At 42.6% G+C, this 27,365-nt stretch overlaps 1 protein-coding gene across 1 annotated transcript in view; it reads left to right on the top strand.

The window, feature by feature from the left end:
* Fbn1 (fibrillin 1) overlaps positions 1-27,365 on the top strand; it is a 208,934-nt gene that overhangs the window by 112,570 nt on the left and 68,999 nt on the right. Inside the window, exons 10-23 of the mRNA XM_021156745.2 lie at positions 4,278-4,463; positions 5,202-5,342; positions 7,132-7,251; positions 10,790-10,915; positions 12,416-12,538; positions 15,357-15,479; positions 16,546-16,698; positions 20,544-20,597; positions 21,980-22,105; positions 23,600-23,725; positions 24,236-24,355; positions 24,572-24,709; positions 25,118-25,168; positions 26,737-26,862. Of these exons, the coding sequence (XP_021012404.1) occupies positions 4,278-4,463; positions 5,202-5,342; positions 7,132-7,251; positions 10,790-10,915; positions 12,416-12,538; positions 15,357-15,479; positions 16,546-16,698; positions 20,544-20,597; positions 21,980-22,105; positions 23,600-23,725; positions 24,236-24,355; positions 24,572-24,709; positions 25,118-25,168; positions 26,737-26,862 (1,713 nt within the window). The remainder of the gene's footprint in view (positions 1-4,277; positions 4,464-5,201; positions 5,343-7,131; positions 7,252-10,789; positions 10,916-12,415; positions 12,539-15,356; positions 15,480-16,545; positions 16,699-20,543; positions 20,598-21,979; positions 22,106-23,599; positions 23,726-24,235; positions 24,356-24,571; positions 24,710-25,117; positions 25,169-26,736; positions 26,863-27,365) is intronic.

Genomic DNA, 27,365 nt, shown 5'->3' on the forward strand with positions numbered 1-27,365 from the left:
AGTCATCACTTTTCTCTTCCTTCTGCCAAGTCCCATTTTTGTTTTTTGGTTTTTGTTTTTTGTTGTTTGTTTTTTGTTTTTTGTTTTTGTTTTTGTTTTCCTTTGTAGCTTTCCAATTATCTGTCATATTTCCTTTGTTTCCATGGAAAGCTGATCAATCCAAATGGTTGGGGTGGCCTCCTATGTGTCCAATGGGGGATCTGCCACATACATTTCCCAAAGTATAGCTCACCTGACAATCGCTGGAGAGGTTGTATAGAAAGATGTCTAGAATATTGTCATTAGTGTGGCCACAGGTGATATTTGCTGGTTCAAATGATGCCTTTTCCTGCAAAGAAATATTTATGATTTGGCTTAGCATCCGAAGTCCCCAAAGCTGAACTAAGTTCTTTTAGTTGTTAATGTTTTGAGAGTTTTATTTTCTATTTAAATTATATGGTGGTGTTTCTCTTGAATAGTCTCAGCATTTCTAAAAGAAATCAGTTATTTTTTTTCCTAAAATATCTGCACAGTTCATGCCTTACCTTTTACTCCCTTCTTCCACAGTCCCTGCTGTCTACATAGCTGCTAGAGAAGTGTTTCTCAACCTGTAGGTCATGACCCCTCTGGGGTTTGCATGACCAGTTCACAGGGGCCACCTAAGACCATCGGAAAGCCAGATATTTGCATCTTAATTCATAACAGTATCAAAGTTACAGTTATGAAGTAGTAATTAAAATAATTTTATGGTTGGGGGGGTCACCACATGAGCTGCAGCATTGGGAAGGTTGAGAGCCACTGCTCTAGAGGGCTAAGGATCTGTGCAAACATAACCTGATCCATGGAGATGCCAAGCCAACCACAGCTGGAGGTGTGGTCGCATCCTCATGGTCCAGCGGTTTGTAACTTCTTTGTGCTCAAGGTCTACACTGCCCTGCGTTTTGCCTACCTGTGTCCATGTGCTGCAATGACACTAGTTAATAAATCTTATGAAGAGGTCTTAGTTCTCACTACAATCTTATATTTCTCATGCTCTCTGCACTGCCGTAGTATTTAGCATACTCTTGCTCCTGGGAGGCATTCGGGTAGAAAATACAGCTCATGAAGAATGACTTTTCCCCACAAGTTCCAGTGAAAACCTGACCTTTTAGCCCTGTTTAATTTTATTCCTGAAAGGCACATTCGAATCGGAGAGTCGAGGGGAGGTGGTGAAACTCAGGGTGGAGGAGTGCAGGGATGGTGTGATGCTTTTGAGATGCTGATCATAGGATGTGCAGTTCTCATCATGGTTATAGAGCCATTGATGGTGTCAGTATAAGATGCTGCTCATCACTGAGAATTGTAGGTGTGAACTGAAGAAGTAATGCAAACATTCTGGGTGTCCATACATACATGCATGTATGCATACATACATACGATTCAACAGGTCATATGTCCTAAAAAGTAGCCCTTCCTCTTGATTTGCTGCAGAACTATCCCCTAGATCATGGTCTGGAAGTGCATGACTTCTATCAAGATGCATAACTTGGGTACCAGAAGAATTGCTTCTTAAATGCACACATCAATTTGAGAATCTATATCATTGATTGGATTCCTTGTACTGAGACCTTGAGTGAGGAGGGAAGGCAGTAGATGTAGAGGCCAGCAGGAAGACCTAGTACAGGAAGATATGGTTCTTGTGTGTGACTTTGCAGAGAGCTGAAAGACTTAAGCCTGACACGGCACAGAGCAAAGCAGATGGGTCATGCAGACTCACGTGCTCGTCGGCTTTTGCTTGTTCAAATCTTCCAAGACAGTGCCACTGAGCTCTGGGCCTCGCCTGTACAAAGCGGTGATGTAAAAAGGACTTAGTCCTTTTTATCTTTCTTTTTCTTTTCTTCTTCTTTTCTTAAACTGTGTTTCATCTCTGAGTTGAATGGAGACAGAAAAGATAATTAAGAAACTTTATCTCTGGCTGCTGTTCCCTAGAGGCTCATCGATAAAATCTATAGAAAAGAAGGAGTTTAGGGCCCAGTTAGACACGTGTCCTACAGGGTTAAGATGAAGTTAATGGTGATCTTAAAGTATTCGATCCACCTAATTAGCAGAAATACTAATGAGCCACCCAGCTGCTTTCACAAATCCAAAAGGAATTTTAAAACTAGACTGACAAGTGCTTGAAAACAAAATGTTTCCTTTAATATATCAAAATTCAGTTAAATCCAACATAGACTGAAATCCTCTTTATGTAATTTACAGACTAGGCTGAGAGTGATAATTAGTTACAGCTCATATATGGTCCAGATTTAAAGTGGGTCATAGCAATGTGGTGGCAAGGGTCCTCAGAACGGTCGAAGTGGAGTATCTAGGTGATAATTCTGTGGGAAAAGTCACTGTGGTTTAGTAGAAGGAACTTTAGCATCCCGAGTCAGGAAAACACAGACAAGGGAAAAATCCCTTCCAAGTACGATGAGATACCAAGAATTTGTGGGTCAAAATTCCAGGTAGGTAATGGAGCATAGTAATGGAATTCTCTGGAACTTGAACTAGGTCTGAGTTATAGGTGAGGAGCAAGACTGAAGGATGTCCAGAAATGGACTAGTAACAGCACAGCGTGTGGAGCTTGGTGTGTTTAGTCAAATGTAAAATGGCAGGATGTGCCACGAGGTTGAGTTATGAGTGCTTTCCAGAATTCCACGGGTAAAGAAAAACATTAACCCAATTTATGTTAATGGTTAACGTTCTGTAAAAAACAAAACAAAAAAATCTATATAAGAATCATTTTGTGACTGTGAGTAAAGTTATCGACATTCTAGCCCCAAAGTAAAGAAGTAAACTGCTGTGGTCGGCCTGTAGAAGGGGACGGTGACCACCCGCTGTTGTCACAGATGCACTAGCTACTGCCTAAAGAACCATTCTGGAAATTAAAAGATGTCATGAACCTATGGAAGATTTAGTCTTATAGAGGCCTGGTATTGTTTAAAAAGAAATAGGTACTCAAGCCCGACATGGGCAAACACAGGGAAATACATGATCAAGGCAGGGTGCCCCAGCTCACAGAATCACTGTGCAGCATTCAGCAGCTGTGCTTCCCTGCCCTTCCTGCTTCTTGTGTCTAGTTGTGTTTACCAGACAACTCCTCAGAGCTCTGCTCTGGGCTTCCTGCCTTCTGCATTTCTTAGAATTCTTCCGTCCCATTGCTTTAAATATTACCTCTCTTCTGATAACAGGAAAGAAAATGACTTCATCTCTGGGCTCCAAACTCTCTTCACCAATTGTTGTGTGCTATCACCATTTAACTCAACTGTTCAAAGTAACTTTTGGCTTCTGCTCCCCCACACCAGTCTGCAGCTCCTGATGGTTTTCCTCTGACTGTAAAGGACAGCAGCATGTACCTATCTGAACAGCCAAAACACTAGTAGTTATTCCTCATTTCTTAGTTCTGGGGCTCTAACATTGTTCCCATCACCAAACACTACCATTTGCCTGTGAGTTATCCTGGGACAATTGTGCACTATGTCAGGTCTACCCCCACCTCTCTTGTGTGTTCATCAGTATCTTGTCCTTGGATTTCTACACAAACCTTTCTTCCCTATAGAATTTATATATCAGCAAGAATCATCTGAAAAGACTCATGTGATCACACACTACCCTGTTGGAGACTGCTGTGGCTTCCCCATGCACATAAAATAAACCAAAATCTTACAGAAACAAAACAACAACAAAAACCAAGAACAAACAACAGTAGGCTGTCATGTAGCACAAGCTGGCCTTATACTTGGTGTGAGAAGTTCAAAGGTGACTTTGAACTTCTACTGCTGCTATGCTTTTTGTGTTGTCTTGCTAGCCCTTATTTTGTAAGTCTGTGAACTTTGAAGTGATTGGGAGTCAGTGTAATAGGTCTCATTACAGCACTGTCATCTACCTATGTCATGTACTTCTCTCTAATAAGGACACAAGCCTTCTGATGAGTTTTTTAAATCCCTTGACAGCCACATTGGGGGCAGAGAAGAAAATAACACCTAACATTTTTCCTGCTGGGTTTCAATGTGTAAACAAATATCTTTCTAGATTTTGGAAGGAGCACATGGTACCTGCTCTGGAGACATTAATTTTTTTCTTTCTCTTATTTTGCTTAAATTTGTCATTATTGTCTCAATGTGTATATTATTGTCTCAACTGTGTACATATTAAAAATATGAGTGATATTGCTTATCCCGATTGGCCAGTGCACTGCGATTTCGTAAAGACTTGTCTTCCCCAGCCTCCTGGCAGTTATGGCTCTACTGATTGTGTCCTGTTGTGTTGTATTCTTCCAGAGGATTTCAACAAGCTGTGCTCTGTCCCTCTGGTAATTCCTGGGAGACCAGAATATCCTCCCCCACCCATTGGCCCCCTTCCTCCAGTTCAGCCCGTTCCTCCTGGCTATCCTCCTGGGCCTGTGATTCCAGTCCCTCGGCCACCGCCAGAATATCCATATCCATCTCCGTCTCGGGAACCACCAAGTAAGAGTTGCAAAGCCATCTACGTACTTTCTCTTGCATTAATAGGCCCTATTTTTGGCTTATGCCACTTTCATCTTTAAATATATTTTCGCCAATTACTAAGTAAAACATTTTTGCATAGTTTTATGAGTTTCTTAGTTTTCCTGTTTTGTAAATAAGAATGAAAGCCTGGTATGTTCCAGAGTTGAATGTCCTTTTGTTATTGATATAATCAATCAGATGTGGGAGTGGTATGGGAAAGACTAAAATCGCATTCAGAGAATGAATTAATGGCAGAAGATACATGATATTATACCTTAGGTCATTTAGTGTACAAAGCAGTTAGTTAACTGCCAGGACACTGAGAGACATGTCTCAGACAGTATTCTATCGATGTGAAGAGTCACCAGGACCACTGCAAGAGGTTTAGCCCATGATGGTCATGGCGGAGATCATGACAACAGGCAGGCAGACGTGGTGCTGGACAGTAGTGGGGAGATCTACAGCACCCTGCTGCCCTAGTTATTTCCCCAAACTGGAAGCTTAAGCATGAGGAGGTGGGTGGGGTGAGGAGAGGCAGGCAGAAAAGTCTCTGAGCCACAGCACCTGCCCTCCTGTGGCAAGGTACAATGTGCTCTCTGAAGGCTCAGCCTTGGTGGCACCTGCTTTAGGACTTGATATCTTGTTCACTATTGACAGATTAAGAGCTGATGTCATGGATGTGAATAATTTTGATGGGGTTCAATGCTGTTCTTCTAGGGGTTCTGCCTTTCAACGTTACTGACTACTGTCAACTGGTCCGCTATCTCTGTCAAAATGGGCGCTGCATTCCAACTCCCGGTAGCTACCGCTGCGAGTGCAACAAGGGCTTCCAGCTGGATATACGTGGCGAGTGCATCGGTAAGCAACTTGCCACTTGATTGACACTGAGAGACATGTCTCAGACAGTATTCTATCGATGTGAAGAGTCACCAGGACCACTGCAAGAGGTTTAGCCCATGATGGTCATGGCGGAGATCATGACAACAGGCAGGCAGACGTGGTGCTGGACAGTAGTGGGGAGATCTACAGCCAGATCCTCAGCAGAGGGAGACAATGGGCGTGACTTGAGCATTTGAAACCCCCAAACCCACCACTAGTGACACGCTTCCTCTAACAAGGCCACTCCTACTCCAACAAGGCCACACCTTCTAACCCTTGACAAGTAGCTCCACGCTCTAATGACCAAGCATTCAAATCTATGAGCCTATGGGGGCCATTCCTTTTCAAACCTCCACAGTCTGCATCGGTTGTCTACTTCTGTTTTAACAATCATACAGCCTCACACAGTGGCTCTGAAGCCCTCTCAATCCAGGGGTTAAAAGGTAGGTGCAGGTAGGGCTGGATCTTCAGAACCTCTTGGAGAGAAAGAATTTCCTGACCTCAAATTTCTCAGACTCTAGAGGCAAGGAGGAGAGTGTCTTCCGTATAACACAAGGACAGCGGGACTTCTGGGCCCGACAGCACTCTGCTGACGTGTGCCCTCTTGCCTTAAAACACATGTGTTTCTTAGCTCAGTCAGTTCTTGCTTTCTCAAGACTGTTCATTTCCTGCTCATATAAGGATGCTTCTAGAGGTTATCCAGAGTGAAATGGGAGAGGGAGAGAGGAGTGTGTGGCTCAGGGTCAGACTTGACTCTTCTCCCAAGATACCTGAACACCAATAAGGCTTTGCTGAATCTTAGTTTATTCATAAATAGCAGTGTAGACCAGTGGGCTGCGCTACAGAGCATTTAAAGCAACCACGGTACTTTAGTACTAAAGCTATGGAGACCACCTGAGTACGTGGTCATTGAGAACCTCCCTTTAAACAACCACCTATCTCCATATATTTTGTTCTTACATTTTTAATAAAACAGCAGGAGATGCTTAGACATGAAACAGACCTTCTTTGTATTAAAAAACAAAAACAAAACAATAACAATAACAAAAAAAACCCAAAACTTTAGTGTCTTTAATTTTTTCCTAGTTCTGGGAGTTGAAGGCAGAGTTTCATACATGCCAGGCCAGTGCCCTCCCCTTACCAACACCCTAGTGCACGTCTCTTTTTACTTGTTTATTACTCTTTTTTTTTTTTTTTTTTTTTGAGAAAGCGTCTTACTAAGTTGTCTAGGCAGGTCTCGAACTTGCAGTTGTCATGCCTCAGACTTCTAGCAGCTGGATTAAGAGCCCTATACTTTCGCGTCTGTCCGTCCGTTCAATTTTCTTAGGCCAGAATCACATAAGAAAACAGTATTTGTTATCTCAGAGTATATTCATACTCTCTGAAAACGACACAAAGAACAAGTTCAGGCGAACTGCTTTACCAGTCTTAAAATGGGTGAATCCGGTGGCATACTGTAGTGGGAAGGGAAAAGATATGTCACTATGCAATCTCCTTTCTTTTCTGAGTTTTTCTTTGTTGAGAAAGGGTTCCACTACACAGTGTTGGCTGACCTGGAACTCAGTAGGTACTCCAGACTGTCCTGTAATTCAGAGGGCCATCCGCCTGGGCCTCCCAAGTCCTGGGATTAGAAGTGGGCCCCTCCACCACCCGGCTTTGCTATTTTCTTATCTTAAAGGAAAATGTTTTTTAATTTGTGAAGAAACCTATGAAGCCCTAGACTTGTGAGCTATTGTGCACACTTCCACTGACATGCTGTGTTTTACAGATGTGGATGAGTGTGAGAAGAACCCATGCACTGGTGGAGAGTGCATCAACAACCAGGGCTCATACACCTGTCACTGCAGAGCTGGCTACCAGAGCACACTCACCAGAACTGAGTGCAGAGGTAAGGCTCTTGGGGGCTGGGGTGTGTCTGTCCCAGATGAAGGCTTGGCTTGTAAGGAATCCAGTGAAGCATAAATGCAAGAGGCTAATCCCCTCACCCCCACCCCCACCCCTACTCTCACTCCCAGCCTCATGGCCCCACACCACCTGATGGGTATTGTTTTGTTTTGTTTGTTTGTTTTGCCTTATTCTAAGCCTCACTTCTCTGAAGGTGTTGCTACAAAATCTGGCAAACATCCAGATATTTTGAAAGCTCTCTGTGTGCCAGGAGAATAGCTTATTTTCACTTCTTTTGAGTTATTTTTTCTGGTGGTTCATCTTCCACCCAGGACTTAGGGGATGTGGTTTCTCTGTGTAGCAGAAACTGGGGAAAGCCTCTTTTAGGATTACATGGCATTCGTCTCTCCATAGAAAGGAGGATTCGGGGCTCTGCTCCAAGCAGAGGCCGGCAGCCAACAGCAATATCACCTAAAGGTTGCCTGAAATGGTGATTCTCTAGTCCTCCCTGAGGCCAGCTGCTGAGAGCCAGCCCTTGGCAGGCTCCCCCGCCTTCTGTATACACACTGACATTTCAGAAGCACCTTAAATGTCTTCTCATCAAGGTTGCCCCTCAGGTTTATTTCTTTTTGTTTTACTAAAATATAAAAAATTAGCAATAATATTTTTGAGAAATTTGGACATCAGTACAGTGTTTATATAATTTCCACCTCTCCCTCTTCCCCTTCAAAATCCTCCTATGCCCCTTCAATCCCCTCTCAAACTCACCACTTCTTCTTTAATTATTGTTTACATGCACACACACACACACACACACGCACACACACACAGTCCATGTGGTGTTGCCCGCTTGTAAGTGTTTAGGGCTGGCTGCTGGGGAGGCTTGTCCCTGAAAAATGTCCCCATCTCAGGTGCCATTGATTCCCTGTAGCTCTTCATGTAGGTGTGGGATCTTGTGAGGTTTCCCGACTGTCCATGTTGGCAGGTCATGTGTTTATTCCTTAAATAATTTATTACGTTGTTCAATATGCCTTTGGTTAGATGGCATTCATGCATTAAGTTCCTATGGTGAAAATGAGTAAGATATATGTCCAATTCTTTAAGAACTGAGAGCTTCTTTAATCCCAGCACTCGGGAGGCAGAGGCAGGTTGATTTCTGAGTTCGAGGCCAGCCTGGTCTACAAAGTGAGTTCCAGGACAGCCAGGGCTACACAGAGAAACCCTGTCTCGGAAAAAAAAAAAAAACCCAAAAACAAAACAAAGAAAAAGAAAAAGAAAGAACTGAGAGCTTTATCTAGATATTCAGCATAGAATGAATTGTGTCATTTATTCTGAAAAACTAGATTAAATAAGTGAGCTAAGCGAGCACTTAGTTTTTAAACACAGGGCAGGTAGGGAGATGTCTGCCGCTTAAAAATGTGAATCTACTAATACAAGATGGTTATTTGCCTCCTTTAGCAAAAGCCCTTTGTGTAAATTGAGCAGGTTTGGTATTCATCCCTGAAAGACTTTCATAATCTTTGAGTTTGGTCAGATTTGGAGACACATCACCATCACTGTAGTCCGGTACCCAGGCCAAAAATGTCAATATGGAGAGAAAACAAAAACCCAAAACTTGGAAGCACAGTCTTTCTACACAATTCTATTAACAGCCTACAATCTGAACCATAAATCTGAATAGGTAGAGAGGCCCTTGATGCCCCAGTGTAGGGGAATGCCAGGGCAGTGAGGTAGGAGTGGCAGGGCACCCTCATAGAAGCAGGGGAATGGGGGATGGGATAAAGGGTTTGAGGACGGGAAATTGGGAAAGGGGATAACATTTGAAATGTAAATAAAGAAAATATCCAATAAAAAAATCTGAATAGGTTGAGTATTTAGCTGATTTAAGAATCTTCTTACTGCTTCAGCTGTTAGTTAACGTAATGTGAGTGCCAGTGGTGTCTTGGACATTTCTCAATAGAAGAAACTACTGTTAAGGGCTTGGCTGCTCATAAGCTATAACAAATTGTAGAGCAGGGATTGGCTGGAGCAAGGGCCTGCGGGGTTAGGGCCAGGCCGTTACCCTCCACGTGGGGCTTGGTTAGAGATGAGGATGACTGCGGCTCCCCTACCATATCCTTCATGCTGTGAAACTTACCAAGCGTAAGGGCGCACCTGTGGTGCTTGGAGGACAAGAGTCTCTGCAGGGAAATCCAGGAGGCTGTGCTTTCAGCTCAGGCGCTATGCTGGGGTCAAAGGGGACAGAAGAGAAAGAAACACCAGGAGGCAAGTTTGAGTGATAAGCTTTTATGCTGTCTAGATTTCTAGAAATGCACTGGATCCCCCATGACATTCTGAAAGTAGCGAGAAAAAAAGATGAACTCTTTTTCTTGTTTATTTTAACCTCAGAAAAAATTATAGAATGTTAAAATCGGTTCAAGAATATGTGGATTTTTGCTATTTTTCTTTGTAGAGCAGGACAGGTTTTAGTGAGCATTAAGAATAAAGGGAAAGAAAAAAAAAGAAGAACTCAGAGGGGTTTGGCACAAAGATCAGACAGAAGAAAAGCCCAGACTGCTTCAGCTAGTCCAATGGCTCACACAGAAACCGCTGTGGGATCAGCCTGGAAAGAGAATGCGTAGGAGGGTCAGCCACAGACACCGTGCAGACGCTGGGCAGACAGGATAACTGGACAGGCCATAACTGCACATTCCTCGCTAGGGTGTGCAGGATGCTCGCACTCAGGGCCTCCACTCAACATGGAAGGGTTGCTCTGAACCAACTCCTCATAGTCCTGTTGTTCTGGGAACAGAAAGCAGGAATGATTGTATGCTGCAGGGACAAGAGTGTTTTTGCCATCCTCTGTAATGTTCATCCATTTGGAGTCCTTAGGACAGGAGGGACAGAGCCAGGCTACCCTGATGTCTACCAGGTGTGGGGTTTTAATAATGAAATAAAAAAGTAGATTATGTCATTTTAACATTCCTGTCATCATCATCATCACCATCATTAAGTGGGAGAGGGAACACCCTCCACAGGAGCTTTGTTTGGTAGCTAGAATAGTCATAAAGTTTAAGTTAAAAATTATATGCCTGCTCAATGAAACTATACTTGGTCAGAACTGCTGTGAGGCAGGTGGACATCTTGTAGTTATGTGGAGTGTTGTTAGGAAGAACTGAGAAATATCTCAAAAATAAGATAAAATAATGTTTCTGTTATTATTTCTGATATTGTTATAAGATTTACTTTGAATCATGTTTGAAGTGATGTCAGCCAAAGTTCAATATAAATAAATTCTCTAGAAAAATGGTGAAAAATTGATTCTCTTCATATAGTTGAGATCTAAACAGTCTTAATAAAAAGTCAGAGTAAATGTGACTTCTAAGTTCTTTTCTGCCTCTTATCTTTCTGACATTGATAATCCTGTATGCACAGATGATGATGTATGTTATCAAACAGTTGAAATCCTAGATTAAGGTTATACCTTTGGAAATGGAGGTTAGAAAGAGAGTAATTCCAAGCCTTCCAAATTAACTTTTATACTTTTTAAATTTTAACCTTAGACATAGATGAGTGTCTTCAGAATGGCCGGATCTGCAACAATGGTCGCTGTATCAACACAGACGGCAGCTTCCACTGCGTATGCAATGCGGGCTTTCATGTCACGCGGGACGGAAAGAACTGTGAAGGTAATGGCGGGCCTACAAGGCCGCTCCCCTCACACTGCAAGTTCCACATTCAGAGTCTTGAACAAGACAGAGTCAAGCGCTGTGTGAAAGGTTGAACTGTCAAAAGTGTTTCACATATTTCTTTCTGAAAGGCAAACCTAAGTCTCCACGTTGTCTACAATCAGTCACACATACTAGCAGCAGTGCATGTTTGAAGGTACCTTATGGTGATGACGCTCTTTTGGAATGTGCCATTACTTCTGAGTTCTATGCAATCAGAATTTGCATATTGTGGAGTTTTATATGATAGCGACAACAAAACAACCACAAAACAGTGTTTATGCCTGTATCTTCTTTGGTCACTTATAAATCTTTTGTGCAAAGTGCCTGCCAGGCAGTAAGCCCCCTAACCATGGGTGGGCATGGAGAATTGTTTTGAGAAGAACTAGGGGTGTGGAGAGCCAGCCTCTTATCTTGACTTCTGAAGTCATCCTGTGATAGGCTTTCCCCTGTGGAATATGTATGAGTGCTGTGGGTGAGGTTCCACATTGTGGGCCTTCAGCAGAAACTAAAGAATGTTCTTTATCGTGTTTTCCAACCTCCTTAGGAAAGATCCCAAGAATCTGTTAATATGTTGAAAGAATTTCAAAATTGTTCTTAGGAACATGTTTGGCAGAATATTATCTCGGTGATTCAATCCACAAACTTAAGGCCAAAATTCCCAGTTAGGGTCAAATCTATTATTTTTTAAATAAAAGAAATAAAGAAAAACCATAAATTGTTTTAGTTTGACTAAAAGCCTGTGAGCGAAGGCAGGTCATGTCCAGAGGTGCAGGCCTCCCAGGAGAGCTTCATTGCTCACAGACTAGCATGCCCATGAAATTAGGAACTGTCTCTGTGATCAAAGGGACCTAAATATTAGTAGCTCAGCTGGATCCCAAAGGCGAGTCTAGCACTGACCATATCCAGCTCTGCAATATCTACTTCAAACTGCTTGAAATGGCAAGCTTTCTTCTACTTTCTATTATTCTTTAGATGACTGTTTTTAGAATTTCACACAATGTATTTTGACCACACTTTCCCTTCCTCAAGCCCCTCCCAGGTCCTCCCTCCCCTCCCTACCCACCCAACTTCATATTAGTTCTCTCTATGGTCATTTTTATTTTTAATGAACCAAGATTTAGTCTAAATACATTTTTATTCCCAGTAGCCTTAATTTTTGTTTCAGTTTCAGTTTCTCAGAAACAAGGCTGGGAACTAAGGAAGCTAACTAAGTCGTTAGCGCCCCTTTTGGTTTGGGGACCAGTGACCTTCAAAAGGATCCCACTATCCCCTGTCAAAAGAGTCAACCTGAATTTTCGACACCTGTTTCACATGACTTCTCTTTTTGTATTTATCATATGGATGAAAATTAGCCTTAGGCTATACTAACAAAAACTGAGACAGAAATGTGAAAAGCTAGCGTTGTATCCGGGCCTGCCTTCCTCTTCTTCTCAAGACATTGCCTATCTCTCTTTCTAGATATGGATGAGTGCAGCATCAGAAACATGTGCCTAAACGGAATGTGTATTAATGAAGATGGCAGTTTCAAGTGTATTTGCAAACCTGGGTTCCAACTGGCATCAGATGGCCGCTACTGCAAAGGTGGGTGCTACAAAAGTATGCTCGCTGCCCGCTTTTCCTTCTCCCTACAGCTTCTGGAAGATTCTCCCCATGTAGAGTTCCCCGGGGCCCTGCTTTGGAGACCTGACTGGTATTCCTTCTTATGTATCGCTGTCCAAACAGCCACAGTTAGTGAAACAAGGCTAGTCTTATTTCAGAGAAAGCATTTGGGTTCTTCTGGAGGGGCCCGGAATCAGCTGAGGTGTGTCGTTTAAGGAGCTGAAGCGTTAATCTGTTCTGATGGCTCTGAGTTTTCTGATAAAGCTGAGTTCTGCCTTTTCCTTCCAGCTGGGGATAAGGACAGCTGGGGGTGATGCTTCTTGATCATGCCCTTCACCCAACTCATCCCATCTTCCCCTGGGGGTGGGGGGGAACGCTGACTTATTTGTGGTGCTGTATCCCTTCCTGGTTCATCTAGCTATCATAAGAAACAACAATGAATTTAGGCTTTACCAAGTTATGTAAGTCAAGGGCGAGGAGGAAGAGGAGGAGGAAGAGGAGGAAGAGGAGGAGGAGGAGGAAGATAAAGGACAAAGCAGAAAAGTAAACCAGGAGTCAGGGTAGCCTGATAATTTTGAAAATAATCTCATTGCTTCAAGTATTGTAAGCAAAACTTGGAAGTTCCATTTGTGCTGTATGGGGTTCTAACAAAAGTTGCTGGAGACAATTTTGTTCCTATTTGCTGCTGTATAGAGTCAGGAATGAGTAGCTGTTACATGTAGATGCAAGATACCAACTGGAGTCATTCTTCTCAAATCCTTATATGCAGTGTCAGTCCAGGGTGTCTACTAAGTGGCCAGGAGCCCCTGTTCATAGCATCTGCTGCAGAAATGTAGCCCAGGACACTGCAAAGGCAGCATAAAGTCACAGGGCACCTCTTCTGACTGTCCCTAGTTTCCAGCTCTGGTTAAGGTACCGTGGAAGAAAGCCTTGTATGTCTTCAGTTCTTGGCAAGGTGTGCACTTTCTCCAACCTTTAAAGAGCTTCCAGCTCTTGGCCGTTTACCTGCATCCCCTGTGACCTTCACACTAGTGGCTTGTAATATTGTGAAAATCCATCTTCAGTAGAGAACAAACAGTTGACTCTTTTCAAAGTTTGAAGTAGGAAAATGGTTTCTGTACACATTGAACTCTGTGCCAGGAGGAACTGACATGGAGAAGAGAGTTTTGTGACATTCTGCAGTAAGATAAAGTGTCAGGGTGTGCAAATTAAATACTGTACATGTGGGAAAGAAATGGGAAGGGCGTGACTGATTACTGGGCTATTTGGAAAGCTGAGGTATGGTGACCAAAGTGGCAGCCTCTTGGCATTAAATTATGCTGTTTCAGAGGACGTTATGACCTCAAAGATGAATGTAGGCTCTGAAGCCGTTGATGATCATGGAAATTGTGATTTTATGTAAATAGTGCTGTTGACTCAATCGTGTGGAAGAACTGATAGTTGCTCACCTGGACTCAGCATTTTGTATTGAGGGGAGGAAGAGGAGAGGAGGAAAGGAGAAGAGGGAAGGAGAAAGAGTGGGGGAAGGGAGAGGAGGGAGATCAGTTTGTATCATTGGCCTCATCGTTCTCCCCTAGTGTACAGAGCTCAGATAAACACACTTGGGGGAGGGGGAGAAGGCAGCCACCATATGCTGCTTTTCCTTGTGTCATGTTTCTCTTGCTGTGGGATGAGATTTTTCTCTTCATCTGTCATCCTGAAGCCACAAACACATGATGGCTGAGAGCCTTGTTACCAGAGCCTCTGCCAGTTGAGAGACTTCATGTTCCACTATGAAGCCTTTCAGGCTGCTGTTTAGAATATAGTCTTCACTGTCATACTGTTGGTCTCTGCTTGACCAAAAAGATGCCTGAAACAAATGAACCAATCTGAGTTCACATTCTTAAATATAACTGCTGTTTTTAATACAGTCTGAACATGAAGTCTTGGACCACCAGGATGTATTTTATGCCAAATAACACAAGCTAAGTAAAACACAGAGGTGCTTCACTCTCAATTTGCCTTTTTAAGGTCAGGAGAAAGGAAATAATTGCATGCTCTATTGTATATTGTAAAAGGACTGTTGGAAAGTGACTTGGTTCTGAGCATCCTTGTTTTTTCAAAACTCAGTTTGGGTACCCTTTCTACTCTTAATGGGAGAATTCTCTACTATTGTTAATGTGAACTCAGTGACAATACTTAAGGATATGCATATGATACTAAAAATACTCAGCAGTGCTTTAAAAAGATTTTCCCAAACTTCTAGTGTCCTTGAGTGTTGTTCTGACCAAGGGCTGTCATCAAAGTCACCCTGTATTTCTCTCTGTTCTGTCTCTGTAGTGCTCCCTCTGGCATTTAATTAATGTCTGCCTCTTGTTAAATGTCCCAGGGGTCTCAGGAGAGGCTGGTACTAGCAGTGGTGCCAACCTGGGTGTTGACTGCAGAAAGGAAAAGCTTCCCAGCACAGTCAAAGATGCAGTGTATATCAAGCTAGATCCAGGCATGGCTACAGTGGGATGTGTTACCCAGTGTCCTTTGCCTTCTAGTGGCTATTTTCCTCCCTACACCAATTCTGCTTGCCTTTTGTGTTCTTGTATTTTCTAGCAGGTATCTTGGGAGGGTTCTATTAAGATGACTTTTAATAGAAAAGTCCCAAGCTTGGCTGACCTCTCTCTTTCCTGTCTTCGGAAGAACACCGAGCAAGCATCCCAATAGCGTGCCGCTGTGGTCGTAGAGTATCGTTTTCCACGGTACCCATGTTCCAGTGTTACCATAGTGAACGTGTTCAATGGTGTTAATGAAATGCTTCCTCATGCTGCAGATATCAATGAGTGTGAGACACCTGGGATCTGCATGAACGGACGCTGTGTGAACACGGATGGTTCCTACAGATGCGAATGCTTCCCCGGATTGGCTGTGGGTCTAGACGGACGTGTGTGTGTTGGTAAGAAAAAAGCCACAGCCTGATTTATTATCAATACTCCCAGAATCATTAATGCTTATCAATTACAAATGTGTCCTACCCTAGCAGGTGAGATACAGTGATTTCTACTGAACAATGATTTAACAAATCCATTTCTCTTCTTGAATAAGTTGGACCCTCATGTTAGAAATAGAAAGATAATGTTAAGTAAAGGAGAGGCTGGGGGAGTCCCCATCTTTTCTTCTCTTTTTTTCTGCCCCAACTATATAGCTGTCTTTAATTTTCTCCCACATTCTTTTCTGGATAAAAGTCTTTAGAACTGGTTTGTACATGTATACCATTTTATGGTGTGCATTTTAATAGAGAATTAAATGTCCAAGGGAAGTGCATGATGCCACAGAAATGTGGATAATTCATAAGCATGCAATGACAGTTTTACACGGCTTTGAGATTTGTTAAATAACAAGACTTTTATCCAAATTATTTCTTAAAAAGATACTCAGTAAGCCCTTTGATTTAGGAGAGGATTGGGTGAAGCTGGAAATTCCTCCTCTAGAGATAGAGATAACACAGCTCAGTTGACCAACATCTGCAGGTTTATATAATGAACCTTTACAGATTAAACTTCCTCCCTTTTGGAAAGTAGACCCAATTTAGACATTCAATAACTGCCTGTTTATTTTTTAGTAAGCCCCGTTTCTAATAAAGGTCTTATTTATCACCATGTAAGATCCAGCCTTCATGCAGTGTTTATAAAGTTCCTGCTCTGTGCATGCCTAAGGAAGACAAAAATGAATGAAAAATAATCGCAGCACTTAAGGGCCTCACAGTTTGCTCTACTACGATCACCAGAGGAAACTGGTTGACGTTGGCCATTGGTTCCCACTGCTCTGGACCCTAATGGGTTTTTGGAGGTTTATTTTTTTTATTAGTTTTAATTTTTTTCTCATTGTCAAGCACTGAAAACACAGGCATTCTCTGTGGCTTAGAACAGGGCAATGGAGAAAAAAAGGCAACTTTGGCTTCAGTGTGGGGCTTTTATCTGTTTAAAACGACAGTCCAATGATGGCTACTTCCTCCCATTTAGACACACACATGCGGAGCACGTGCTACGGAGGATACAGGAGAGGCCAGTGCGTGAAGCCGTTGTTTGGCGCTGTTACCAAATCGGAATGCTGTTGTGCCAGCACCGAGTATGCCTTTGGGGAGCCCTGCCAGCCGTGTCCTGCACAGAATTCAGGTAAGTGGCAGCATGGAGGTGCCTCATCCTGCCAGCCTTCTGCCACCATCCAAGGGCCTTGCTTTCCTATAAGTTACCAGGAAAGGCTGTGTTATGGTCCCAGGGAAATCTTGTAGACCCTGCTGGGGTCTTGGCAGAGGCTAGTCAGTGTCTAGGCATATGTTACTCTCCCTATCCTCACTATTATTTGCCATAAGCAGTTCATGTGCCTCTGTAGGAACCACCCCACCTCAGTCCTGGTCACACTCCTGGAAATACATGCCGTTTCAGGACGCTTGCTTTTTGCAGGAGATGACTATTAGAAAAGCAGAATTTTACACAGTGTAAAAGTAAATAACTTTCAGATGACCTGAATATTCCCAACAGCTCCCCAGAAGGCCATTTGTAAATTGTGTTCACAACCCACATGTTGATTCTGGTGCACTTTTCTTAAATGGCTTTCTTTATTCAACCTTAGGGAAAAAGTCTTTTTCTACAGTTTAGGTGGCATGACTAGTGAAAAACAACCAGCCAAGTGAGTCAAAACTCTGCTGCCCAGTTCACAGGCAGAAAGACTTGGGAGAGATTAGTTATGTGTGCATAGCTTTGCCCACTTAAGTATTTGAAAAAGACTTAGAATAATAATAATAAAAATAATTATAAAATGAGATTATATGGACAAGGAATTCTTAGTGTTCTGACCTACAAAATAAATTTCCCTAGGTAAACTAGACGGTCCTATGCAGATATAATTATTTAGATTCATAAAGAAAAAATAGTTTATTGAAATATGTTGAGCTGCCTCCCATATGCAAATTGTGTGTGTGTGTGTGTGTGTGTGTGTGTGTGTGTGTGTGTGTGATATACAACAGTAGAAAGGGCTGGTGAGATGGGAGGAGAGAGAAAGTCATGAAATGTTTATGTCATGAAGGCAGAAAGAGGGGCCTTTTGGGAGAAAGAAGAGAGCCAGCAGGAGAGAGGAGGAAGGGTATTAGAGTAAATAAAGCTGGCATACATTTAGGAAGAAAACAATGTAACTTATTGAAATGAAGGTGGTTGATTTTACTCTTTCACTATTATCGTAAGGTAGCTTGGCAGTTGACTTCTGTTTTCCTAAGATAAAGCTAGGGCTAAACCAAACAACCAACCCAAGCAGTTAGTGAGCGTCCACATAAGATTCAGTTATTTCATCTCCTTCCTAAGTAAAATCCATTAAAAATTATCCTAAGTATGATCTTTCAGTGCTTTGTAAATAAAAATAACCTTTGAAATTAAAGTGTTTGAAATGAATTTCATAAGAAGCTAAAGGGAAGACTTTAAAGGCCATAAAGGATGCCACTGGAAGGAGAAGGTTGCTTTGGCTGGGAATAACTCACAGACTATCTGTATGTTGTCAAAAACCAGTTAAATACACCTCTAATTCACTTCAAATAGTCATTGGAACAAAATGACTGCATAAAACTCTACAGTCGTATATTCTGTCCTTGGTTACACTAATTTTTCAAAGTGCTTTTCTCATAGACGTTGAATTTATAAGACAGATGTGTGTCAGTAAAGCTGTAAAAGATGACAGTGCACACATACTGTGAGCAAAAACATACTGCACACAGTTCTTGGCTTTAACATTTTCCCCTCTGCACCAAGAGCATCTCTAGAGAGTGTTTGTTCTCAGGGGAATGACATGGGTTTAGGAGAAGGTCACTAAAGAAACACAGTTTCTTGAAGCAGTGAGGCTTAGCGGAAGCTAAACCGGAAGCCCCTGTCACTAACTTCTGGCTCATATCTGTGCTTTAGTGCCTGAGGGTATTTGCATGGAAAAGGTCCATAGGGGAAAGCTCTTCTGTCACCTCAGTGGTTGACAGGAATGTCAAACCATGGAAGATCCTCTTAGGCTCTCCCTCATCTCAGGAGAGGGTGATCTAACAGGTACCGACAATCCCTAGAATCTTGTAGTCAGCTGAGGGAGGAACTGCCACCATGTGAATTTCCAAGGTCACCATGGGCCGTGCAAGCCAAGCAGACTGTGAAAAACCACGCCACTGGCTCCTAACCCGATGTATGTGGTTCAGCAAGCCTTCTTGTCCCTTCAACCTCCAACTAGTTCCCTCTCTTAGAAAGCAGTCAGCCTTGAGTGCAACTCTGGGGTGCTTCGGTGCTGCCTGCCACGCTGCTGCCTGAGGCACTACCTTGGGATAGCTTAGGAAATGGTTATTAAGAGTGTGAACTGCCTGTGTTTATGTTATCACATTAAACCCAGAGAGCTTCGGCATGGAATGGGGAAGAGCACCCAGAGGGGAGGGATTTGCTTCTAGCCATAAGTATGTTAGCATTCAGATCCCTTAATTACACAGAGGAGTTGGGCCTTGGCCGGTGGCAAGCACAGTGACCACGCTGTGCCTCTGTGTAGGCCAAGTAGCGGCTAATCTGAATTAGCCGTGAGAACACTGTCCACAGAGTCGCCATGGTCTTGTCTTCTTGCGTTATTATTCAGTTCCGTGACCACGCTAATAGTTGAGAGTGTGAGAAGATACCGAAGATACATTTTTGTTCTGGTTTTGTTGTCATCATTCAGTCTCTGGATTTTAAATACACAGTGGCTGACATTCTCCTTCTTGTCCCATTTTGGCCTCTTTTTAAATGCTTTAAAAAAAAACAAAACAAGAACATTTTAGTGCTTATTACAAAACATACACTTTGAAGGACTAATTTTTAATGGTGCTTTCTTGGTTTTAGTTGGTTGGTTCATTGGTTAGTTTGTGTGTGTGTGTGTGTGTGTGTGTGTGTGTGTGTGCAGCTTTTCTTTTTGAGACAGGGTCTCACTATGTAGCCTTGTCTGTCCTGGAACTTAGTGACCAGGCTGTCTTCGAACTTAGAGAGAGCCTCTTACCTCCGTTTCTTGAGTGCTGGGATTAAAGGTGCATGCCACCACACCTGGCTAAAGGATTCTTCTTTTTTTAATTTTATGTTGTCCAAACGTATTTGTCTACCATCATCAGAAATAGAGCAAGTGTTTATTCCCTCTAATAAAGTCCCCTCCACCATGTGCAGTCTCCGTATGTGACTCTGATTCTGGCTGCCAGAAACCATGGGCTGGCAAAGGTCTGTCTCTTCTCTGGGCCTTGTATAAAGTCTGGTTCCAGGTGCTTGCATTTCTCACCGTTCACCATTACATCCCTCTGAATGCTGTGAGAGTTGTCTATAACGCTTCATAAGTACTAGAGAGCTGATTCTGTCACAGGTTTGGGGAGCAATTCTGCACACCTCAGTTGATAAGAAAGAGAGAACAATCTAAACATTTATCAAGAGTTTTCCTGTGGACTCACCATGGAAAATGAACAGTGTCCAGATGATTCACAGCTGTACTTCACTTGAGCTTGGATGCTCTGCTGTGTTCTTGTGAGGAGGGCCCAGAGAGTCTGTGAAGGACAGAGGACATGGGAGAACCTGATTGTACTGGAAAAACAGCTAGAACAGAGAAACAGAACTATTCCCAGGATGGCAGGGAAAAGTTTTATTAACAGCGAAAAAACCACATTTTTAACAGGCACATTTCACTGTACGTGTAAAGTGTTCCCTGGTGAACAAAATGAGTTGTAGGAAAAAACACCCTTTCCAAAAGAGCTTTGCCCAAGAAATTGCTATGTGTTCCCTGTATCCTTCAAAGTCACTTTCCTCAGTGGTGCGGAACGCTTAAAACGCTTCAAATGAAAGCCCCGTCTAAAGGGAGCCCCCAGGAGTTCCTCCTGTTCTGTTACCACTTTAGCTTGCTTCTCCTTGCTCTGGAGGAAATGATTGTGTGAGCCAAGGGCAGAATTGACCTGTTCTGCAAACAAGGCACTCATTTAGTATCTGATAATTTATTACAGCGGAATATCAGGCACTCTGCAGCAGTGGACCGGGAATGACATCAGCAGGCACTGGTAAGGAACCACTCTGAAGTTTCCTGACTTAAGCATGTGTAAAGGCAGAACTGAGCCTTTTGTGGGTATCTAGTTACTGTTGTGACACAGTCTGGCCTGACACCTTGCTGACCATCACAGGTGATGCCCCCTGCCCCCTGTGGCAGAGCTTCTGTGGCACCTTGGTGGCTGTGGGCGTGGGGCTTTCTCACTGGCCTTTCCTGGGGACAATTTGTGGAGGGCTATAGCTGAGATACAATGGCTGGTGTTACTCAGTCTAGAGAAGCGGCAGCCTGAATCTTTATGAGTTTCCATTACCAAATACAGCTGAGGATTTTAGATTAGACTAACAGTTATCCATTCAGACTAAAAGATTTCTTAACTCTAAAAGGTTCGGTCATAAGATACCACTTAGATTTTCTATCAAGAAATCATATCAGCCAGCTGAGTTGGAAGAAAATAAATTGTATGTAGAAATAGCAGAAATGTAGGGGGTCACTAAAAAGAATAGAATCAAAAGAGACCACTGAGATGAGGGTAAAGATGGTGACAAGAAGAAGGACTTCCTCACTCATATAAAACTAAGCAATTTGATTAGGGGGTTCTGGGGGAAATCCAGACCTCATTTTATATGTGGATGAAGATGAGGAGGGAATAGTGATGAAAAGGGGGAGTGAGAAGGGTGATGATGGAGGAATCAGTGAGGGAGTCAAAAGAGCCGTGGCAAGGGCATGGGGATGAAGCAGATTACAACCTTGACTGATAAAGACCATCCATCCATGTACCGCCACTTTGTCGTCTCCCTCTCTGGTATTAGAGAGGTCTGCTCAGTATGTGTGAACACAGAGGAGGCAGTGTGTAGTCTCCGTGGGACCAAAGATGAGGCTCTATCCTGTGAAGAGATCTACTGAATGAATTCCCCACACAGTGGACAGAGGGGCTTGCTTGAACACCAAATTTGGAGCCAGGAAACACATGATTCATACTTTAATTTGATGATATTGTTGAACTTAAGAACTTAAAGCAAGGGCATGATGTAATCACCTTGCTGGCAGAATGGGAGGCAGGAGCAAGAGGGAAGAGGTGGTGACATGCCAGGGACTTGGGCCCTGTGCATCCTCTGCCTTCATCCTAGTGCTTGGACCATCCAGCACATCTTCTTCAGCCTAATTCAGGGATGATGGGTGATCTATGGTCACAGCTCAGATGCCAGTTTCCCTATAGGGTCTTGAGTGGGGGAAGATGTGACTCATCTTACAGTGGGCAAACAGAGGGGAGTTCCCTCTTCCAAGTGAGCCCATTGGGAAGCCCTAAGGTCACTGTGCATGCTGTACTCTTTCGTGTTGTTGTCATTTAATGTTTGTTTTAGAATGTGATTGACTTTGAATTTTTTGGTGGTGCAGATATAAACGAATGTGCATTAGATCCTGATATTTGCCCAAATGGAATTTGTGAAAATCTCCGTGGGACCTACAAATGTATATGCAACTCGGGATATGAAGTAGACATAACTGGGAAAAACTGTGTCGGTAAGTTCAGCTTGCTTTCTGTGACGTTTCTGGTGAAGAATCACATGACAGATTCACTTGGTAAAAGAGAACCTTGCTAAGTGTAGGAAATGCAAGTGTTGGGAGCCTTTCTCACATGGCTACAGAGCCATTCCACTGAAACAGTTCTCCCAACTACTCATTAGATTTAATCAGAGAAAGTACAGTTTGTTTTCAGTAATGATGACTCTACATTGGTTTTAACAAGCACCCTTTTCCATGTGATAACAACCTTTAATGAAGGAAGAATCCAGAAACTAAGTAAATCATTTGGTTGGGAATAAAACAGTCAGCCTAGGGCATTAGTTTTTTTTCCAGCATTCTTTAGTTGCCTAGAACAGTATTTTCTGAGAACATCTTCTGTCTGGAGCAACACACAGCCTTGTGTTTCCTGAAGTTGGGCTTTTAAAACCAAGATATGTGTGCTCTTGGGTAAAGAATGCACATATGTAAAGTGGTGCATTTTTTTTATTTGAAGAACAAATACACCTTTATGGAATATGAAGCAAATTGATAAGTTTTAAGATAAACTAGAAACATTTCAGATTATATATTTTTATTTCCATTCAGGGCTTTGGGGTTAGGCATCCCACTTTTACATTGGTGGGATTTTTAGAGCCAGAGCTGGGAAGGAACTCCCTGTTCAAGGAGCTGATCTATCTAACTTTGAAGCAAGTAATTGATTATTCAGGGATAATTCAGATTGGTATAAAAGTCTGTTCACTGTTCCAGCCTGGCACACAGCCTATCAAGGATCAGTAACTTGTTATATGTACACTGAACTCCACTACTGCTCACACAGCATCTGACTCTCCATGGGCTCGGACCCAGGAGAAGAAAGTCCCTGTTTTCATATGTCCCTGGGTCTTTTGAAGCCTCCTGGTATTTGGAACTCTTGGAAAATAGCTGTGTTCCTTATAGTATTCTGATAGACTTTCCATGTCCATATGCTCAATAGAAACATTACTTCTTGTCTGATTATTCTCATATTTTAAGCAATATAAATGCATATAATATATACACATATAATATGAACATATAAGCACATATATAAAAATATATTGTCTATTAAAGTATATTCACTCTGTGGTTGGAGTAATTTTACATGGCCTTCTCCTCCCAGTACTGGATTACAGATGTATACTATCATATTGAGGATGCTTTCTATTTGTTTAATTTCTTAAAGCAATAAGATTAGTCCTTTTGATTCTAATGCTAAAAATCATTTACAGAAGTAAAGATAACTAATTTTCAGAGAATCCAAGAAGTGAATTAAATAGCATCCAAAAGCTTGGGGCTTTGTAGACACTTAGTTTGGACAAGAAAAATAAGCTCCCGTGTAGGGTAAGCCAATGGAACAAGAGTCTTGCCTCTTTGGTGGACTTGACTATACCATTAGGAATTTAAAGGCCTGACCTAAATGGCATTGGCTGTGAGGGACAAGCTCTTTCTAACATTCCCATTTGTTCTTTCTAGATATTAATGAGTGTGTGCTGAACAGTCTACTTTGTGACAATGGACAATGTCGAAACACACCTGGAAGTTTTGTCTGCACCTGCCCCAAAGGATTTGTGTACAAACCTGACCTAAAAACCTGTGAAGGTATCTGTGCTTTTTTTGTTCTCTCACCACACCCCCCACTCTCTGGGAAAGCCATTAGACCTTAGAAGTAAGTTAGAATCTATGTTAGCTGATCAAGCCAGTTCTGTTGAGATTCTCTGCTTCTAAATGACACTGCACAAACTCTAGCCACAGACGGCACTTACTTGCATTTAGCATTTTGCCCCTTCATCCGTGGTGGTTTCAGGGTGTTCATTTCTATTCGACTCTAGCTGGCATTTTCACTTGCCATCACTTAGTAGATGAAGAAAGTGTTGTGCATGTATAATTTGAGTCTATAATTTTATCCAGATTTTTCTGAATACAAAGACTCACTCATGTGCCAGCTTCTATAATAAAGAAATATGCTCAATTAGTATTTTGACATTTGACAACTAGTTTGGCAAAACCTGTTTAGGCCAGCTTTACTATCTAATGAAGGCCAAAGTTGAGGTATGCATTTTATGCTTAAGACCAACTTTCAGTAGTAATGGGGACCTGGTTTTGTTTCAGACATTGATGAATGTGAATCGAGTCCTTGCATTAATGGAGTCTGCAAGAACAGCCCTGGCTCCTTCATTTGTGAATGTTCTCCTGAAAGTACTCTGGACCCAACAAAAACCATCTGCATAGGTATCTATCCTTCTGAGAATGATTTCTCAGTGTTTATCAATAATACAGTTGTCTTGCACTTAACAGTTGTTTTGACTGCCACAGAAGTTCAGATATAAGAGATTAAATGATTATTATTCCCTGTTTCATAATGCCACTCTAGCCATAATTCTAGTGTATACAATGAGTTTTTTTTATAAGATTCTGTTAAATGTCTGTCACCCCCTCTTTCTGCAGAAACCATCAAGGGCACTTGCTGGCAGACTGTCATCGACGGGCGCTGTGAGATCAACATCAACGGAGCCACCTTGAAGTCCGAGTGCTGCTCCTCCCTTGGTGCTGCGTGGGGGAGCCCGTGCACCATCTGTCAACTTGGTAAGAGAACCGGTGCATGGCTCTGCAGCCATCTCATTGGTCAGTCCACTGACTTAGGTCCACGTGGAAAAATTTAAAAATGACCTTGATTAAAAAAAAAATCCCTGAATAGGACCTACAAAATATCAAGGACATCTATTTTATGTGATTCTGGTCAGGGTACCATTTTCTCTCCCTATGTGGTCATGTGATTAGCTTGTGGTGCTTCCCCTGAAGCACCAGTTCCTGCAGGCTGGGTTTTGCTAGCAGAGAACTCTCATTGGTTCTCTGCTTTTATTTCTGCGGTCCTGTGCTTATTCATGGCAGCAAATTCCAACCCTTGTCCCAAGCCCTCCCTCTAATTGCTTCGCTTTATCATGACTGAGAGTTCTAGATAGATGCCGTTAATACTGTTTTGTTTCCCCACAGATCCCATATGTGGTAAAGGGTTCTCAAGAATTAAAGGCACACAATGTGAAGGTATTTCTTATTACTTCTAAATCGTGCATCTTTGTGTGTATGAAGAGTGTTTGTGTTAACATGGCCTCAATAAAGGAGTAAAGGAGCTTCCCTGTGAGGGATATGATGCAGAAGAAAACATTACGCAGAGCCACAGAACAGAACTGATGTTAAATGCTCAAGCCGCTGCCAGTGTTAGATCACTATGGCCAGAGGACAGCGTGGCTGGATAAGCTTTAGAACAACTGTGCATCTTTTGGAGTGGCCACGTTTTCAAAAGGCTATCTGCAAATCAGGAGCAAAAAATGCAAGACATTTCTTTCTTTTTGCAAAGACTGTAAAGTTTGCATTCGTGGCTAGAACCCCACCCCTTTTATTATGGTTGCTTGTTTATTTGTCTCACATTCCTGGGTGACTTAGAGGGGTGAACTCAGTTGCCTCTGTTTTCAAGGTCCATGTGGACCCTCTCCAGTTCGCTGAGGTTCTTTCTCATGGAGTCCTGAGTAGATATAGGTCACGGTGACTAACATAGCCTGACATGACACAGCAGCTGAAGTATTTTCAAAAACAACAGTCCCATATGTGGGATAAAATGGAAGGTTTTTTTTCCTGTTAAAACAAAGAGGAATCCTACAACCCCCACCCAAGGGCTCGCTTTCCAAATGATGACTGAATCCCTTGGCTTTTTTTCCTGGTTCAGACCAGCCGTTCATAACTTATCTGAGCTTAACAGCACATTTTGGTATACAAATGGCCAAGGAAAAACTCGGAGGAACAACCCCCTCCAAAAGTAGGTTAGACTCCATTTCTGTTTAGTTTTCTTTCAAGAAAACATTGAGACTTTTTCTCAACACTCTTGGCTTAGAGAGAGACCTCTTTAAAATAGATGTGTGTGTGTGTGTGTGTGTGTGTGTGTGTGTGTGTGTGTGTGTGTGTGTGTTAACTAAGGCTCTCAAGGCTCCCTCCTTTTGGCATTTAGATTGCCTTTCTTTGAATTAATTCAATGTTGTCTGTTTTTCCAAATTAAGTGCAGAGAACACATTGCCCCATGAGGCAAACTGGGAAGGATCAGTAGGCTGGGGCAGCACTGGTGGATGACAAATGGATGGTCATGCATGTTGGCCTCCCTCACCCAACCAACCACGTGGGCTCAGTACGCCTTCACTGGCCCACATGTCCCACAGCAGGATTTGATTTTCATACACTCAAGTTCAAGCCTTTTCCTCTTTGATAATTTTTGTCTATTTCTAGTCATCTTGTCTCCTAATGCTAGCTATAACTCTCAGACCCTTACTTACCAGAGCTGTCCCCCAAGCCCTTGGCCTCTGTCTCTACAGCTCAAATACAATTCCCAAGGACCAGTGAAAAGACTTCTGGCTTTAGTGAACATGCCCACTGCTTGCCATTAAGACACATCAGAAGTTAATATGAACTGTTGGAGGCAAGCTAGGGTTTTGAACTTATCAGGTTCAGAAAAGGCCCTTTCTTTAGTAAGAATCATTGTGAATCTATGAGTAGGATAAGCCAGGATTAACTTATACAAATATACTGACTTAATGCTTCCTTTCTTTTTTCTTTTTCTTTTTTAGATATCAATGAGTGTGAAGTGTTTCCAGGAGTATGCAAGAACGGCCTGTGTGTCAACTCCAGGGGTTCATTCAAGTGCGAGTGTCCCAATGGAATGACTTTGGATGCTACAGGAAGAATCTGTCTTGGTAAAGATAAATAAAATTCAGTTAAACATTTGGACACAGACACCCCCCACACATACACACATATGCATATACATGTGCACACACGGCCCCGCAGATTCAGCTCATCTGCTAGGATCTAGGGTGGTTTTCTTGACAAACTGTCTTCCTAACTCTGCTAAGGAAAGGCTTTCTTCTGAGCTAGTCGTTTCATTCCTCAGCTCAGTGCTATTCCCAGTTGCTACTGTGCTGCTGCCCATATGCCCTGGGCTATAGGATACAGGCCGAGTTGCAGAGGGAAGAACATTTGCATGTAATAGGGAGCTGCACCCTATTTCTTTTAGCCTTGATCTATAACTGACAGATAGGCCCTTATAGGAAGCCCCCATTGATGTCAGGAGCAGAAATCTTCCTAGGAAAGGGAGTTGGGGGGGCAGCTAGGAAATAGGGATATATATCATCTCTACCAGTTGTATGTGAATCTTCGTGCCAACTGCTAGAGCCCAGGGGACAGGACACATCCAATC

Source organism: Mus caroli, unplaced genomic scaffold, assembly GCF_978045245.1.
Source record: "Mus caroli unplaced genomic scaffold, Mus_caroli_1 scaffold_2, whole genome shotgun sequence".
In the NCBI taxonomy this organism is placed as follows: Eukaryota; Metazoa; Chordata; class Mammalia; order Rodentia; family Muridae; genus Mus; species Mus caroli.